This window comes from Amblyomma maculatum, chromosome 4, assembly GCF_055883805.1.
Source record: "Amblyomma maculatum isolate TAMU_Amacu chromosome 4, ASM5588380v1, whole genome shotgun sequence".
In the NCBI taxonomy this organism is placed as follows: Eukaryota; Metazoa; Arthropoda; class Arachnida; order Ixodida; family Ixodidae; genus Amblyomma; species Amblyomma maculatum.
This window is the reverse complement of record NC_139347.1, coordinates 19223746-19240364: the sequence shown is the minus strand read 5'-3', so window position 1 is coordinate 19240364 and position 16619 is coordinate 19223746. Positions and strand designations below refer to the sequence as shown.

The 16619-nt window shown below is 46.5% G+C and overlaps 1 protein-coding gene across 1 annotated transcript in view; it reads left to right on the top strand.

The window, feature by feature from the left end:
- Nucleotides 1–286: 286 nt before the first annotated feature.
- The window catches only part of LOC146190373 (sialin-like), a 34772-nt gene continuing 18439 nt past the window's right edge, over nt 287–16619 (top strand). The window contains exons 1-4 of the mRNA XM_084600853.1: nt 287–673; nt 8060–8316; nt 13536–13769; nt 14651–14834. Of these exons, the coding sequence (XP_084456979.1) occupies nt 502–673; nt 8060–8316; nt 13536–13769; nt 14651–14834 (847 nt within the window). The 5' untranslated portion in view covers nt 287–501. The remainder of the gene's footprint in view (nt 674–8059; nt 8317–13535; nt 13770–14650; nt 14835–16619) is intronic.

The following is a 16619-nucleotide window of genomic DNA, read 5'->3' as shown; positions in this document are numbered from 1 at the left end:
CACTGGATCTAATCTGCCTTCGAGTACATCTGGTGCATTTTAATGCAGCCGAGAGCTGTCTGTGAGAGAATGTTCGCATGCGAGCTCCTAGTCGAGGCTTCTTTTGTTTCTGCGAACGTTGTTCGCAGGGTGGAAATCAGTATCGGAGCAGGTGTTCGGCACTGCATCAAGAGCTAAATGTGGGCTCCGTACGTCACAGCAGGGACGACAAAACACGTGCGACGCGGGAAGCAGCTCTAGTATCGGTTGCGCCAACGTTCTCTGGGCGAGTGTCGAACGGATGAGTCGCGCTAGTCAATTCGACCACCAACCGTTACGCATCGTCTGCTCCGTTCGCGTTTTCACTTATGTTCGTTTCTGTAATGCAGCAAATTGCGGCTCCGTTCCATAGTGATCCTGTGCGCTGCATTCGTGTCGTGCAAAACGGCAGGGAGGACGCCGTCTAATTACTAGACTACATTTCAGTCGTTGAGGTTAGAACCGACTTTTACTCAACGGACAATGTCTTTGTCGTCAGGTGGCAGGACCCGACCGGAGCAGACGCCAAGCGACAAAGTCGTCTGCTCTCCAAGTAGCAGCGGCGCCATGACGGTGGCGGTCATCTCGAAGGAGGGCCTGACGATTGGAGCGGCGGAAAACAGAGCAGCAAACAACCTAAAGAATGATGATCGACGTGAGTGGCACTTTTTTTTTTTCTGTATACAGCTTGCTGAAACGCCTGCGAACTCACGAAGAGGATCGAAACAATGAGATGAATAACTTACGTCCGTACCTCTAAATATACTTCTTAAATTTTGAATTGTCGCGGGGATTGCAGTGCGGTAGCTTGACCTTAACGTACCACGTTTTAGAGCTTAAAATATGCGCTGCATTTAAATATACAATGTGAACCGGTGGCTAAAACAAACAAAACAATTATACGCACTGTGTTGCTCTTCAATTGCATTGACCGAAGGTAGCTTAACAACAAACCTTCTCCTTGCCGGATGCAAAAGTCTATAGCCTGCGCCTTATAAAGCCTGGACAGTACCGCAGTCTAGACAAGGGCACCTGTGTTCACAGAGCTTCATTACGTGTGCCTCAAATATTCGTGTAGAACAACAGGAAGAAGATGGCTACACGGTATGAAAGGTTGGTTTGGTTTGTGGTTGGTTTGTGGGTTTAACGTCCCAAAGCAACTCCGGCTATGAGAGACGCCGTAGTGGAGGACTCCGGAAATTTCGACCACGTGGGGTTCTTTAACGTGCACTGACATTGCACAACACACGGGCGCCTTGCTTTTCGCCTCCATCGAAAAGCGGCCGCCGAGGCCGGGATTCGATCCCGCGTCCTTGGGAACAGTAGTCGAGCGCCGTAACCACTGCGCCACCCCAGCGGGGTACACGGTATGAAAGAGCACTGAACAAGGGTAAAGGGGGAAGCCTCAGTTCACAGGTCGAGCCAACGTTTCGACAAGTGGATTTGTCTTTGTGAATGGCCGCTTCAAATATGGCGGCCGTCAAGCAATAAGAGCTCGAACGCGCAAACGCACCGTGATCCTCATTTGGCGCATTGGCTTGCCTAGCATTCCTTACAAAATCGCGAATAAGAAATAAGAAGGCGAAAGCGCAAACACAGTGATCCTTATTTGGCGTCGGCTTGCGTAGTGTTATTTACATAATCGTAGATAAGACCATTGACGCATCGGTTTGTCTAGTTCTCTGATAAAATCGCAAAATTTGTTTATCGTTTAACAAATTGCCAAGGCCTGTGTAAACGACTACATCAAAGCACTCATATGATTTTTGTTAAAAACGTACAAATAGCCACGTGTTCAACTGCGCATTGCAGAGGGACTCCAGAAGTATTTTGGAGCTTCTGAGCTCCTGGACATTTTGATGGAAGCTGCTCCTTTCCGTTGAGTGATGTGGAGTCCTAGCAATGCGAACTTAGCCGACTTGCGCTGGGCAGAAGCAAACGTTGAGGTCAATGCATTTCTGACAAAGGCGATCCTGCACCCTATGAATTGAGCCAAAAGAGGACAGTTCATATCTCTAGTGGGCCGTACAGTTCGCGGGGCAATGTGGTGAGAATTAGAGCTAATCAGGTTTTTCTTTTATTCAAACTATTATACACCAACACCGCATTGAAGGGCGTTTACGAGAGGAGGTTGCAGATAGAGTAACCATTGAGATTGTGTAAAACAACGGGTACTACCTACTTTGTTGTAGAATAATTTGGTTCGTATTGTTCAGTAGTTACACATTTCAGCGTCTATACATTTCACTCGACAGCTAAAGGCATATCTTTCTCCGTTGATATTTAGATGGTTGTGCCAATAAAATGCGAATATGTTTCATCGTTCGCAATGCGTATGTGGCAATTTTCAACCAAATACAGTTTAGTAAAATAACATGAATGATAAACCAGTCATTTTACTGTCATCGTTGTAGCAGCCCTTTTTGGGCGTGTGCAAGTATTTTTATACCACTAGACAAGTGGGTTCTCGACGTTGATGTGGTGAGCAATCAAATAAATGCACTAGTTCAAGGAACTAAAGTATAACATAAGCGCATAAACACCTCTCCTGATATTCTTCAATAAGGAGAATTCGGGGATCATTGTTCTATGAAAAACTTTCAGGAACGGCTGCTTTAAGGTGAGTGCTGTCCATTATTACGTCTTGAAGAAAAGAGCTCCGCTGTGGTTTCGTGTCGGTCGATCGCCGGTGACATGAACCTTTTCGGCGATCATTATCAATGTTGGAGCCAGAAGCTCAATGCATTGGCCTAGACTGGAATGTTCGCAAAAATTTCCGAGAATGGCCTTCCTATGCACGAAATGCCTGCATCGTTATTTCTGGTTCTGAAGATGAAAAAACATTCCTGAGATTCGACTCTTGTAGCTCACAACGAACCTCTAGACAGATGCCCAAATTGTTGATCAATGTGGAACAATGAGCTGCCAGAGGATTTTACACACTACGAAAAGTCCCAAACACTCACATCTAGGGGAGAATGCAGCTTGATGAGCTCCCAACCGGAGGTCGAAACAATAGCCGCCGTAATGGGGTCAGTTCTGCCATCACATTGCTCTATTAATGTGAAACCTAAATGTGTGTGATTGCCCGATATTTTCTCGAGCGCCTTTTAGCACCTCAAGCGCTGCGCTGAATGAACATGTTTGAAGTTCATGGCTGTCGCTACAAGCATGCAAATACTGCTGCTGCCACCAGTTATGCATAGCGTGTGCACCATCGAGCCTAAAAAGTTGACGCTCTTCAATTTGTGTCTGCTGATTCTTTCGAAAACTGAGTTTCGTTTTGCCTATAATCACCGCTTATAAAGTTTGCAAGTCATTATGGGCAAAAAAAAAAAAAAAAAAACCGACCTTCCAGAAGTAAATAAACGCCGGGAGACATCATCTGATTTTCCTCTGGGACATACATATGGAAGTCTACGGCCTATCTGTAGCTATAGAGGCTATCATCACTGACTGTGCAGGGATGCAGTCAATGCTGGTTTGTTCTAGTAGTCAGCCACACTTATGTAGCTCACTCTTCGTAGTATCCACACGACTTTCTTCCACACCGCATTATGCTCGTTCGAGAAGCCACGGCGGGTTCAGCACAAGAAAAACAGTAAGGACATGACGTCCAGGCAGTTGCAAAACAAACGCGTGCTGGTCCGCCGGAAACCGTCGGAGGTTCAGTGCGCTTTGCGATATCCTGTGATGGCGAGACGACACGTGCGCTCATACAGGAATATAGTCAGGGCACGTCTGAATCCTGGAAGACAAACAGAATGGACGCATGCAGGCAGAACATCAGGTGTCTTTTTCGGGCATCTGATTGTAACCTTTCAGAATGCAACTCAATCATACTATGCGCTCTACCCCATCTTTCCAGCCAGTGCCATCCAGACAATGGCAGCGGAGACACGCTCGACAGTTCGTTCTCTGTCTGCTACATGAATAACGAGTTAGACGAAGGTGAGGGAGAGCAGTGAACGACACGCGTAGATGACGATGACGTTCACTCACATTTACAGCGGAGTGTATGTGCTCTACTAGGCAAAATGAGCTGTCTCTTTCTTCTGACCAGAAGGTATTATGTTTTTTACTGTGGTATACTTTATTGAAGAACGTAGTCGCGGCCTCCAGAGTTTGTTTTATTCTATTATGACACGCAGTGAGGGACAAAGAAAGAAAAAAGTACCGAGGTGCGGAGACAGCGCAGGTAGGAAACGCTGTTTCCACGAAATTATTTTAGTTCCAGGACACAAAAGCGGAGTCACAAAAGAGGGATAACGAAAGCGGTATCGGTGTTCCAGAGTAATAAAAATATTTCTTCTGAGGAAACATTTTCCTACCGCTAATGTGTCATTACAAAGGACAGAAACAAGGCTGCGCAATGCAGGCACGCATACATGATTTTCTTTCTTTTTTTTCAGAGATGGGCAATTTACTTCTATTTCCGGCATGGGCGAGGAGAGGACTAGCGTGCACTTCTTGAAAAATTAAATGTGCCTAGTGCACGCAGCGTGTGTGTTTCCATTTAAGATTCTGCCCTTTACGGTTTGACATTTCCTTTCCTATGAGCACCGTTTTTTAAGAGTGATCCGCATTCCTGGTATCATCGCTCATATTTCCGGTAATGATCTTGTACAATTTTGGCCCGAGTAACATTTTCTACGCACTGGTTAGCATAAATGAAAGAAACCAGAGAAGAACCCTGTTCGCTCATCGCGTTTCGGGTTGCTACTCCCCAGAAGGTTAGGCAGTCTGGTATTTCCATGTTTTCTCAGGATGATTTGCAGTCAATTTGAACCTCCTGCCTAATCCACAGCCCTAGTCTGCTATATATTTCGGCGCGTCCGTGGTAATGTTTCCTCAAGCCCCACAGTAAGCAGGCTTTTCACAGCGTCGTCTCCTGGAAGCTGCGATGATTATAGGCGATCATTACCGTATCCGTCCGGTGACTCATGCATCACTCTTTGCTTCTCAGTCTTCAACTGGTCCTGCTCACGACAGGCTTCGGTTTCTTATTCTTCATTTGTTTTTTCTAAGTGCACCACCTTCTTCCCAGCGTTCGTTCATCTTCCTTTCACTGCCGAAGCAATTGCTTCTTGTCAGCTCGCTTGCTCGACGCGTATTCACCTTGCGTAGCACGATGGATGTCACCTCCTCTTAAAAACCAGTCGCAAAGCAGAGATTTTTCACGTCTCGATCCCGTGGCCTGTATGAATTACGATAATACTTCACTTGTGACAATTTTACGCCATCTCCATTAATGATTTCATCAGATATTCAACAGCATGTGTACAGTGTGAAGCTCGCGATGAAGCTCGGGGGCGTGCTTTGCGACTGAGGGCGTCGACACATTGCAGCGCTAGGTTTCTCGTAGGTGATTCGATCCAAAGTGTTTCCTCTAAAATACATGTAAGAATTCCAGGCGTGTACTTAATTCTCCTTAGGTGCGTAAATGCGGAAGTATTGTTAGTTCCGGGCCTATACTTCCGTTATGAGCTCGTTCTGCATTTCATTAGTTTTCCGACATGTGTTCGTCATGCGAATGTGTTCGTCTTTCTTCCCTCCGTGTCGTCTGGTTTGCGCACTGTATTTTTTTGAAATCATGCACCAACTAGCCCCCCAGAGCATATTATTAAGCTTCAGACGTGTGCAAGTTCACTTTTACTTTACTGTTTAGTAAGTGCTTTTATTTTAGTTTTTTTCTTCTTGACTTTTGTTTTATTTATGCTATTTGTTCATTTTAGTTTGCATTTGTATTTCTTTATTTTTACTTATATCTTGCTTTTATTTTTTTTATCTCTCTCTCTCTCTCTTTTTCTTTTTTTTTTTTTTTTTTTTTTTTTTCATTTCACTCCACGCCCTCGAGCGAGCCCTAACCTAGACAAGAAGAATTATGGACACGTTCAAAGGAACTATGAGTAGAGTAGTGGCTAGCACGCTAGGCTAGGACACTGAAGGATGGTGCTTCTAGTGCTTTCGTGGAAGCGATTTTTTTCCTTATTAATAACCGACAGCTCATGGTCACACCACCCGTGAGGCCAAGAAATGTTTTCGAATTAGAAATGGTTTGCATTTAAAAAGTATCTTTATAACTTCTTGAATAAACTTGAACGCCTCTGCCACTTCGATAGCTTTAAAATGATTTGATTTGGTTTGACTTCTAGAATTTAACGTCCCAAACCTACCCAGGCTATGAGGCGCCCCGTGTTAGAGAGCTCCGAAAATTGCAATCATCTGGAGGTCTTCAAAGCGCATTGACATTGCACAACACACGGTTAACCTCTCTGCAAAAGTCCACCATCATCGATCAGCGCCGCCTGCGCAAGCCAGCCTTCCGAGCTCTCCGTCGGTGACTCTCGCGCATCCATTTTATCGACCCCTCTTCCGGTTCTTCCCGAAACATAAAGTAGTCGATTCGGAGTCCTTTTGCTTTGTGCCCCAATGCATAAAAGCGGTGAAGATGCCACAGACGGGAACGGGGATGCGAAGGCCGACGGTCCTTGTGGTGACAATGTCTGGGCCTATTAGTAGGCCTCGAAAAGGCTTTATCCGGCTCCTGTCGAATTCTACATATTGGAACCTCTACCATAGGCCTGACTTTGAGCGATGTGTACCAGAAAGCACATTTCCTCGGTTCAGTGTCTGAGGAGCCCGTTTACATGCGCAGGGTCGTTTTTCTTCAGTTTTTCTTCTCGTTGAAAGACGCAAGCAGCTTTGCTCAGCGGTGTTTGAACGACGACAGCTGATTAGTACTCTCCTTGCGCAGTGGCTTCTTCACGCCGGCATCCGCTAGGGAGCGTGAAGGGCGTAATCGTGTCCCGAACACGTTTCTTCTTTTCATTTTCTTTTTTTTTTTTAACTTGAAGGGCTACTCAAAAGCACTAAAGATAGAAAACTAAAGAAACGCGTCCTACGCAAGACCCACTTTGAAAGGCCAGGGTCAGCTGCCGAAGAAAAATGAAAATGCACAGCGCCCATTTCCGTCAATTCGTATATTGGTTTTTGGACCTCCGATGTGCTACTGCCTCCTATTTGGAAGGGCCAAAAAGCTAACACTTAAAACAGTGCGAATTACGGACAGTATGATGTCTTCGATGTCGATGAACAGAGGAGTAGCCTCCATAGTGCGATGTTCTCTGCGGTGTCGTGCCTCGTTTTTACGGCCTGCCTTCGCCTCCTAGGGACAACCACAACCGCGCACAGCGTGCTTCGGCCCTGTATTTCACGACAAGTCTGCTCATGACACAAACATCCAAGCGGCCGAGAGTCAAGTAATAATAGTGCATGCGCCAGCGTGGTAGCGACGTGAAATCTACGAGGGAATGAGATATTTAGTTTAAGTTAGCTAATTTATTTACGCTTCAATTAAATATTTCTTTCCACCACAAATTGGGTGAATTGCCAACACCGGCGCATCAAATCGCATCTCTAAAACCCGTATTATTCGCCTTTTTCCTGCGCTTTTCCGCTATTTACTTTTCTGGTCAATTTCCCATTACTAACCGTAGTGTGAGAACTGATGTTGGCGGGAGGGAAAGGAGGGGTGTGGCCTTGATTTCTGGAATAGTGGCCCTGCCCTGCCGATTCTCCGCGTATTGCTGTGAAGGGACATCAGAGTTCGTCAATCATGGATATAACACTAAGAAGGGCTTCTTCGTACTAATCGTCTGCATCGCACATGCCTAAGCAGGACTCTCCCGTTCTCTCGTCTGCATGACACAAAGCTCAGCAGGATTTTCCTGTACTCTATTCAATCTGCGACGCACAAGGCTGAGAATGACTCCCCTACACTCTCCTCAGCACAGCAGAAAGGTAATAAGATTTTTGTGTGCACTATAGTACGCATCACACAAGGCTAAGCAAGGCTCTCCCGCGTTCTCTACATGACACGAAGCTAAACAGGATATCCCGGCTCCCATACTTTCATCGGTATGATACAAAGCCGATCAGGAGTTTCGCTTATTCTAGTCTGCATGATACAGCATTAAGCAGCGCTCTCCTTCGCCTGGTGCAGAATGTATGCTAAACCTTTGCTCTTGACTGGTTGCAGGGCCGAGCATGACCAGCAGCTGCAATGGGCCAGACGGCTGCTCGGTGCAGTGCCGTTACGTACTCATCGTGCTGGGCTTCCTTGGGCTGGCCAACGTGTACGGCATGCGGGTCAACCTCAACGTGGCGCTGGTCGCCATGGTCAACCACACGGCCGTCCAAGAGATCACGAAACCAAGCGACTGTCCCCTGCCCAGCAGCCACCTGCACGGCGGAGGAGCCATGACGCCTGCAAACGCGACGCAACCAAACAACCGCGTAAGCATTGCTCCCCCTAGTGCGTATTCCTCTCACTTCTCTTCAAACGACTGGGCCAGAAGCTGAGAAAACTATACCTCAGCATACGAGTTTCGTAACGACTCAGCCACATCGACGGGCGTGTGCGACATGAAAAAGGGTTCAATGTCGATACCAGCCACGAGAAGACAATTAGCTGAAATCATTGTGCTTTCCTGCTTTTCCACGAAGTCCAGGGATGAGATCATAACAATATTTGTTTTGCAAGGGAACTGGTCCGCCTGGCAGTGAGGACGATAGGGAGGGGAAAGCACGCAGACAGAGAAATTATGAGTTCTTTGGTTACTAATCTTAGGACACTGTGCATAAACTGCAGTATCTGCACAGTTCTATTGCAGAGCTCGCGCTGTGAGATAAAAATTTAAATTTATATTAAAAGGCGCACTAACCTGAACAGGACGCAATAGGCAACGTTGTAACGTAGCACTGAAACACTAGTTTGCCCGGATAACGCATTTAATAATAAAACTTTACTAATGGAATAATATTAGGTTGGCCTTCTCATCAATACATTCACCGCTGTTGAGATTGGAAGCTTCGTTTTGTACGAGACTAATACCCCATGGCGTCTTCCGTGCCCTCGCGGTTAACAATGATGCCGTCAGCCAAAGGCGCTCTCATGGAACTGAATTCGGGCACGTATTTCGCGGCAGCGACAAAAGTGAAAATGACGACAGGGCCGTCCTCGCTTTTTCTGGGGGTGAAACGGCCCGCAGACCAGCAGTTTCAATGGCGGGGCAAACGCGGCTTTATGACCACTCCAGAAGATTGTTCCATAGGTGTAAACGGGCTTCTGTTATTCATTCGACGGAACGGCGGTGGTATAAAGGAAGGAAACATTTTTCCTCGAAGTACGGCGCTCCAAGCGTTATGATCTTGCTGGCTGCGGTGCTTCATGTGCGCGATCAACGACGTGGTGATCCCTATTGCATTTGGACTTTATCCTTCCTTCAAAGTGGACTGCTAAAGAGGGTGTGTCCTTCTGTTAGGAGCACCGCGCTTTGTCACTTCTTATACAACTCGCCGTTGCTTCTGGCGGTACTTCAGCTCAGGAAACGTATAATTTCGTATTATCGGCCTGTGGAGAAAACCAGTCTTCCAAATGCAAGTTATGTGTCAGCCCTATAGACAGTGAGTGTCATTTTGTTTGCCACTTTCTAATGTGTCGCTGTAAGGGCCGGGAAAATGCATATCACCTATCCGTAAGGTGTTGCAAAAGTCCCTAATAGTTATGAAAAGGTATTTTGTCTCCACGTGTGAGTAGTGGCTTCAGGTTTATTGGCATTTACTGTGTAAAGTTCAGGACAATGCAGAGGTCTATGGAACGAAAAATGGTAAGGGTACCATTAAGAGATAGGAAGCGTGCAGAGTGGGTCAGATGAATAACTCAAGTTACTGACATTCTAGTGGAAATCAAGAAGAAAAAACGGGCATGGGCAGGACATGTAATTGCGAAGAGAGTATAACCGATGGTCGCTTGGGATAACAAACTGGATTCCAAGGGAAGGAAAGCGTGCCAGGGGGCGGCAGAAAGTTAGGTGGGCGGATGAGATTAAGAAGGTCGCAGGGGTCAAGTGGATGCAGCTAGCACAGAACCGGGTTAATTGGCGAAATATGGAAGAGGCCTTCGCCCTGCAGTGGGTATAGTCAGGCTGCTGATGATGATGATGACTATGTAAAATGCTGCTGGACAGTGTGTACTCTATTCTGGCCCATTTTGAAATATAATTCAAAGAAAGTAGCTCATAGTTGGTGCTTAGATATGATCTTGCAGGGCTATATAGCCTCAGAGAGAGAGTGAAGGAACGTGGTATAGTTTGGAGTGAAACATATATGTCTCAGACAGGTTCACGGTGCGTTCATGTAGTAATAAAAATACAACTGAAGAAATGCCTTTAATTCTAAGCAAGCCTTTAATTATTACTGCGCAGGCAGTGCTTATGTCACTTTGTGAAAACTTCAGTCCCAGTCCTCCGCGTCGAGAGGCGCCATCCACGAGCCACCCGCCAAACACTACTTTCCATAACCGCCACTGACCGCCAACCACCTACCTCCACCTTCGTCGACACCTCCGCTCAACCGAACAAGCGATGACGCGTTAGAATTTAAAGATGAAGTTGGAGAAGCCAGCTTCCTTCTTGAAGCACAAGCGCTGCCCCACCAAGCCGTTAAGTTTAAGAGTGGTATGTTCCTCCGCGGCTTTTTGTCATTGAGAGAGTGCAGTTCATAAGAATCAGCTAGTGCGGAAAAGAATAGGGTATATGAAAATAACTACCTCTACGTCGGTGGTGCGTGCGTTAGCGCCCCTTATGTGATATAATAGGGAGCGAGTTAAGGCATTCTTGAACAGGTATTAACCCCTTTGCCCCATTTTTTTATCTCTTGTGCCAGTATCATTTTAACCTTTCACAGTCTTTATATTGCTTGTATAGATGTCTGTTCTCCAAATTAAAATTGTTAAAGTTGAACGATGTGGACGCGCCAGTTTCTTGCTAAGTGTTGTTTCTCATTGGCGTTCGCTTCAGAGTATGTAACAAGCCTTCGCCAAAACTTGGGCTGAAGGCCTCTTTCCGAGAGACTGCAATAAACGTTCCCGAAAACCACGTGACAGTGCAAAAGCCAAAACAACAGCTGTTTCGCGGGAGAATGTGCAATAATTCGCTGTAGAGCTCGGCATCCGGCAGATGCGATGTTGGACGTCAAGTGCAGGGTATTTTTTTCCTGTTTCTATATTCCATGCGAATGCCTGCGCGTGCCGATAAACACCGCTCCAAAGCTGTGGTTCTACAGAATGGTGAATTCGCTTGACTTCAAATGCGCAGCAGTGTTTTGATCGCGTGCGTCTGCACGCGGTGCTGTAGACGCGAGATTTGAAAATTCTCGTTATTTCTTTCGGATGTCTTATTTTTTTCTTGGGGCACTGGCGATGTGCTGGATGCTACTGATGCATATCCGGGACAGGTGGTCCAAAGGTTACAGCCCTCTGCGCATCAAGCAGCCATGATAGAAAAACAGCCCAAAAGACGTGCACGGAGGTGAAGAACAGACAGGACGGGCGCTGACTCACAACTGAAGTTTATTGCAAAAAACACACAGATATATAACCCGTGTCTGTCCTTCACCTCCGTGCACGTCTTTTGCGCTGTTTTTCTATCATGTCACCATACCAAATCGCCCAGATGTCTCTTCTTTTACAGCATCAAGCAGCACTGAGATGCGCCTGTTATGCTAAAGTCCATTAAATGATGCACCGGCAAGTGTGCTTCCCTGACCCAGCATCCAAGGAGGGTGGCTGTTGGCTGAACAGTATAGTGATAGCTGATAAAGGGGTGTTTCCCACGCCCCAGTGACTGGTACTAACAATATTACCCCGTGAGTAACATATTTGTGCCGCCGCACACAATAGGCCACAAATATAAGGAATATTTGATATAATATTTATAATCGTTAAGTATCTACGTTGCACTTCGCGTAGAGGAGCGGTAACCGCATTTTAATTTTTAATCGTTATTTTCATTTATGCGTGGGAGGACACGGGCTATTGGGAATTAAAGAAAGCATTGCGTTTGTAGGAGGTTGACGTACATGTAGCTAAAACCAGGTTTCGAAGTTTACACGCTACGGCCAAGTAAAACAAGCAAATCCGAGCAACTGAATTGCAGATATGCAGTAAAATGCTTGATATGGAAATGCATTCCTAACAACTGATTATAAAAACTAAAGTTCGATCGGTACTACCTTCTTCTGTTCTATTATACTCCGCCACATTTTTCGCGTGTCTGTTACTGCAAGCTCCTCGCTTGGTTATAATGAACAATATATCCTCCAACTTGTGCAGTCATGTATGAGTGAGATGTCAATATGATTAATCGTTGGCTGGTCGGGCTTGTGACAAATGCGAAATAGAGTTTAAGGCTACAGCATTGCAGCGAGAAGTCGGCGTGCGAATCATAGATTGCATTTCTGTTCTGAAAGAGAAAGCAGCAAACTTTCAGAGAAATGAGCAATGTTGAACGAGCTTCACAATCGGCGGACTAATACCGTATTTACTCCATTCTCCAAGGAGCTCATGCATGTCTTCGCTGAGCTCACTGCACACTTCCACGCCGAACGGCAACAATACCCACCACCACACTCCTCCACCGAGGAACAGCATCGCTGGCGACGATTACTAACGATGACCCTGCCCACTCCATCCCTATTATCTCACTATCAATCAGTCACGCCAACGTGCCCCCTCTGCCAAGCCCCTAAAGCGACACTGACCATCCTGTTAACCTGCCCGGCGTCTCCTCCTCCCGGCGGATCGGTGCCACTCCGGACTTAAGAAGACTAGAAGGCCACACTACGCTCCAAGGACCCGGCGAAGCAAACGGTCGCAGTTCGCCGGGCTGCCGACGTCATGGACAGATTGAACATGAACGTTTGAGTGCGGTGGGGCCTTGCGGGGACCTAGGTGGCCGAGGGGCTCTGAATACCCTTGCGTCAATAAATGTTGTGTCCTCCTTTTCCTCCGTTACGTTTCTTTAACAACTGACACCAAACCGAGCAACGAGCTCCCGTGATGCCCGCGAAACGTGTCGAGCGCCGCCGATACCAGGCCCACTTAACAAAATGATGCTAGAGTTGTCGGAATCGATTCTGCCGCTTTTCGGCGTTTTATGCTGCCATTTGCGTCATCCCATACATACAAAACGCCGTCAACTTTCCGATTATCATGAACAAGGCTCACGCGTTTCTTGGCATCTCGTTCTATCTCTGAACTTTCCCAAAACAATTTAGGTTGCGCAGCGTGTATTGGCTGTATTCATTTTGGACATAAGTATTCGACCATTTGATTTTTTTTTTTTTTGAATTTTGTAACACAGCCTGTTTTTCCGCGAAATCTTGAAAATATGGGATCGCGGGTCTTCGGCTGCCTTGTCGTCCAAGACGATGTACACGCGCAACAGATCTGCATTTTAAGCCAAGTTGTTTCTTCAAAGATTCCAGCTATAGCTGCATTTCTTAACGTGTCTTCGTTTTCATCGGAAGGCTCATCTATACCTTATACGATAAGATTTGAGCATCGGCTTCGATTTTAGAGATCAGCCAGTTTGTTTGCCGGAGGTCCGCGAGCGAAGTTATTCATGACAGCCCTTTTGTGCACCCTTTCTCACCAATCTCTTCCTCTTACTCAGGACGGCCCGTTCGTGTGGGACCCGGTGACGCAGGGCGTCATCCTGGGCGCCTTCTACTACGGCTACATTGTGACGCCCATTCCCGGAGGAAGGCTAGCCGAGCGCTGCGGCGCAAAGTGGCTCTTCGGCCTGGGCACCCTGATCACCGGCATTCTTTCGCTGCTCATTCCGGTGGCGGCGCGCGCAGGCGTCTCCTACCTGGTCGCCGTCAGGGTTCTCCAGGGTATCGGAGAGGTATGCTCATCCACTGAAACACCACTTGGGTTCATAATGAGCTCATAGGAAGCAGAAGTAAAAGTGAGAAACTTGCATAGTAAATTCTTGTGGTGCGCAAACATAGTAGAACGCGATACACCAAATTGTAAGTGGAGCAATAAAGGGTCAGTATCTTGGGCGTGCGCGCCTGTAGATCTAAACTATGAAATAGGCCATCCAGTTTGATCACAGACCGGGCCCGCAACACCGAATTCAAGGCAGACATCTGAGGAGCAGTCGCAGGGCTCTGCTGCGGTGCTTGGAAGTCAGCGCAGACGTGGATAACTCAAGGAGAGAACTCGATGGGCATTCGATACATGCGTGGCAATAAAAGTGAGGCTCCAAGGATATTCTAGCACACAGAACAAAAATGAACAGATACAACGGGCTTGAGTTCTTAAGCGCGTGAAGTAAAAAAAAAAAATGCTCCGAAAGCACCCGCGTTAGCCATTTATTCTATTTCGTATGACATTTCTTGGACACAAATGATTAATATAGACATTGTAGACAACGTTGGATGCACATGTTCGCCATTCTTTCCACTGTCACGTCTCATGCACAATAGTTAGGCCGGCGAAAACATCTGCACAGTTTCGGTTTTTGTCCGAAGAAGTGCCCCAAGTAGCGGCATTCTGCACTGTTGCTTGCAGCAAGAATAAAGCTCCAAAACACCCTACAAGTTTAACTTTAAACAATAATTAGCGGCTTACTACGTTTGATGCGTTTTCTTTCTATGCCAAGCTTGCACACTTTATTATTTGTGTCTAGATCTTTAGGAGTGCCACGTGAGCTAGGTCCTAGATGGCTTTTCAGTACTCCGTGTGTTTAGCCTCTACCACTTGGTTGTCATCATGGTGCAGGGCGTGACGTACCCCGCCATCGAGGCTCAGGTGGCGCACTGGATCCCTGTCAACCAGCGGGCCACGGCCGTGTCGTTGATCCACACAGGCGGCTTCTTCGGCGTGGCCATGGGCATGTACATCTCTGGCTTGCTGGCCGGCTCGAGTTTCTGGGGCGGCTGGCCGTCGGTCTTCTATGTGTTCGGTGGGCACCTCACTTTTTCTCTATACTTCCCTCCTCGCTTAGTTTATTCCTGTGGATAACGTAGAGATGCCGTTTCTTTGTGAACTTCGCAGAATTAAGTCTTCATTCCCGAGAAAACGTTTGCGGAAAGAGACGAGGCGGCATTCATTATCCGATAAAGACGTCACTGTTGTACTGAATGTACATTATATTACTGCAAAGGTGGCAGGATGGTGACAATGTGTCAAGGGGATGTTGATGATGAATTGGCGATAACAAAAATTAAAGAGCATTGCAGAATCTACATTGGGGTAATGCGAAAGCACGGATGCTGCTGTTGATTGCTTCTGGTTGCTTCTAGTAGCTTAATTCACTTCTTGCTTGCCCATTTTAGTCTGGCGCTTTCCATTGCGCGCCAATCTCTTCCTATGCCCTTTTTTCGGCTCTACTTCCGGTTGCGTGACGTCACATCCTTGACGTCATATCCACTACGGCACCTATTTCTCTCTTTCCGCTTTCACTCCCACTTTCCTCCCTTCCCTTACGGCGCGGTTCAAGTGTCCACAGAACAAATGTGGTAGATACTGCGTCTTTCCTTTCCTGTGAAGCAGTTATTCTAATTAATTACCTAAATAACTTATTGGCCTAATTATTTGTTCTGCATCAACAATACGTCAGATTCTATCGATTCACACCACTCATTAACCTCTACCACTTCTCAATTACACGCAACTGCCGCGCACACGATTTTGCGGACGCAGTCTGCGGACACTGTCTGTGGACAGAAATCTGTGAACATAACGAAATAGCGCTTTCGCGTTAAAAAAAAAAAAAAAGCTTTATTGCAAGCTGTTCATACTGCTCTCGATATATGATATCTGGTAGTCAATGCATAGTAGAACGTAAGGTAAATTTATCTGCTGCATTTTCAAGCTTGGACCCATATGAATGCGCTATAAAGCAAAGTATTCTATTTATCTTGTAGTCAAAATCGAACTGTGCCGTAGGTAAACGGGCTATAGAATACGGAATAATTATTGAAAATAATTTGCGGGTTTGCTGAATAGTTCCCATACAACAAGATATCTTCTCCTCAGAGGTGTATACGCCGGTTTCAATACGTTAATAAAGCTAGCAAGGCTCTCGTACGACACTTCTGCTTCATTTTACAGATCTCTCGAGCTCCGAAAGTGTCGTAAATGCGCGACTAACTGCTCGAAAGGAGACCTGGGAACATACGGCAAACTCAGTACGGCGGGAGCACGTGTCAACCTCACAGACTTGTTTGTCGTTCTTTTCCAAATGATACGGCCCTTTTTTGCTGCTGTTGTTGAAAAAAGATTTGTAAGAGATTTGCCGAATGGAAACACCGAAAGGAAGGCATTAACGCAATGCAACGATTTGTTTCCGAACCATTTTCAGCATCCTGTCCCCTTGCATTTTTAGCAGATCCATACAAAGACGCATTGATCGAACTCAGAGTTCATCGTTGTGCCGTGGACTTTTAATTCTCTTTCTGCGTGCCTATATAGTTCGAGCGCCTGCATCAGCCCTGCGGGATCGGAGGCGACAAAAGTTTACCTGTACATTTCCTCTATCTAACTACGCTTCGTTCGTACTTTTTCTTTCTTTGTTTATGGTCATGTTCCCGCGGTGCTCATTTCAAAATCATGTAGGCACACAAGCAAGTTTTATTCGCCATTCCTGTGAAGTTCCTCGCCGTTTTGAAAGTTGTTCTATTTTTGGTGACGGGATGGGGAGGGGAGGCGGGCATGGGTTGGCTTTCTCCACTCTCTATCCAGTTGC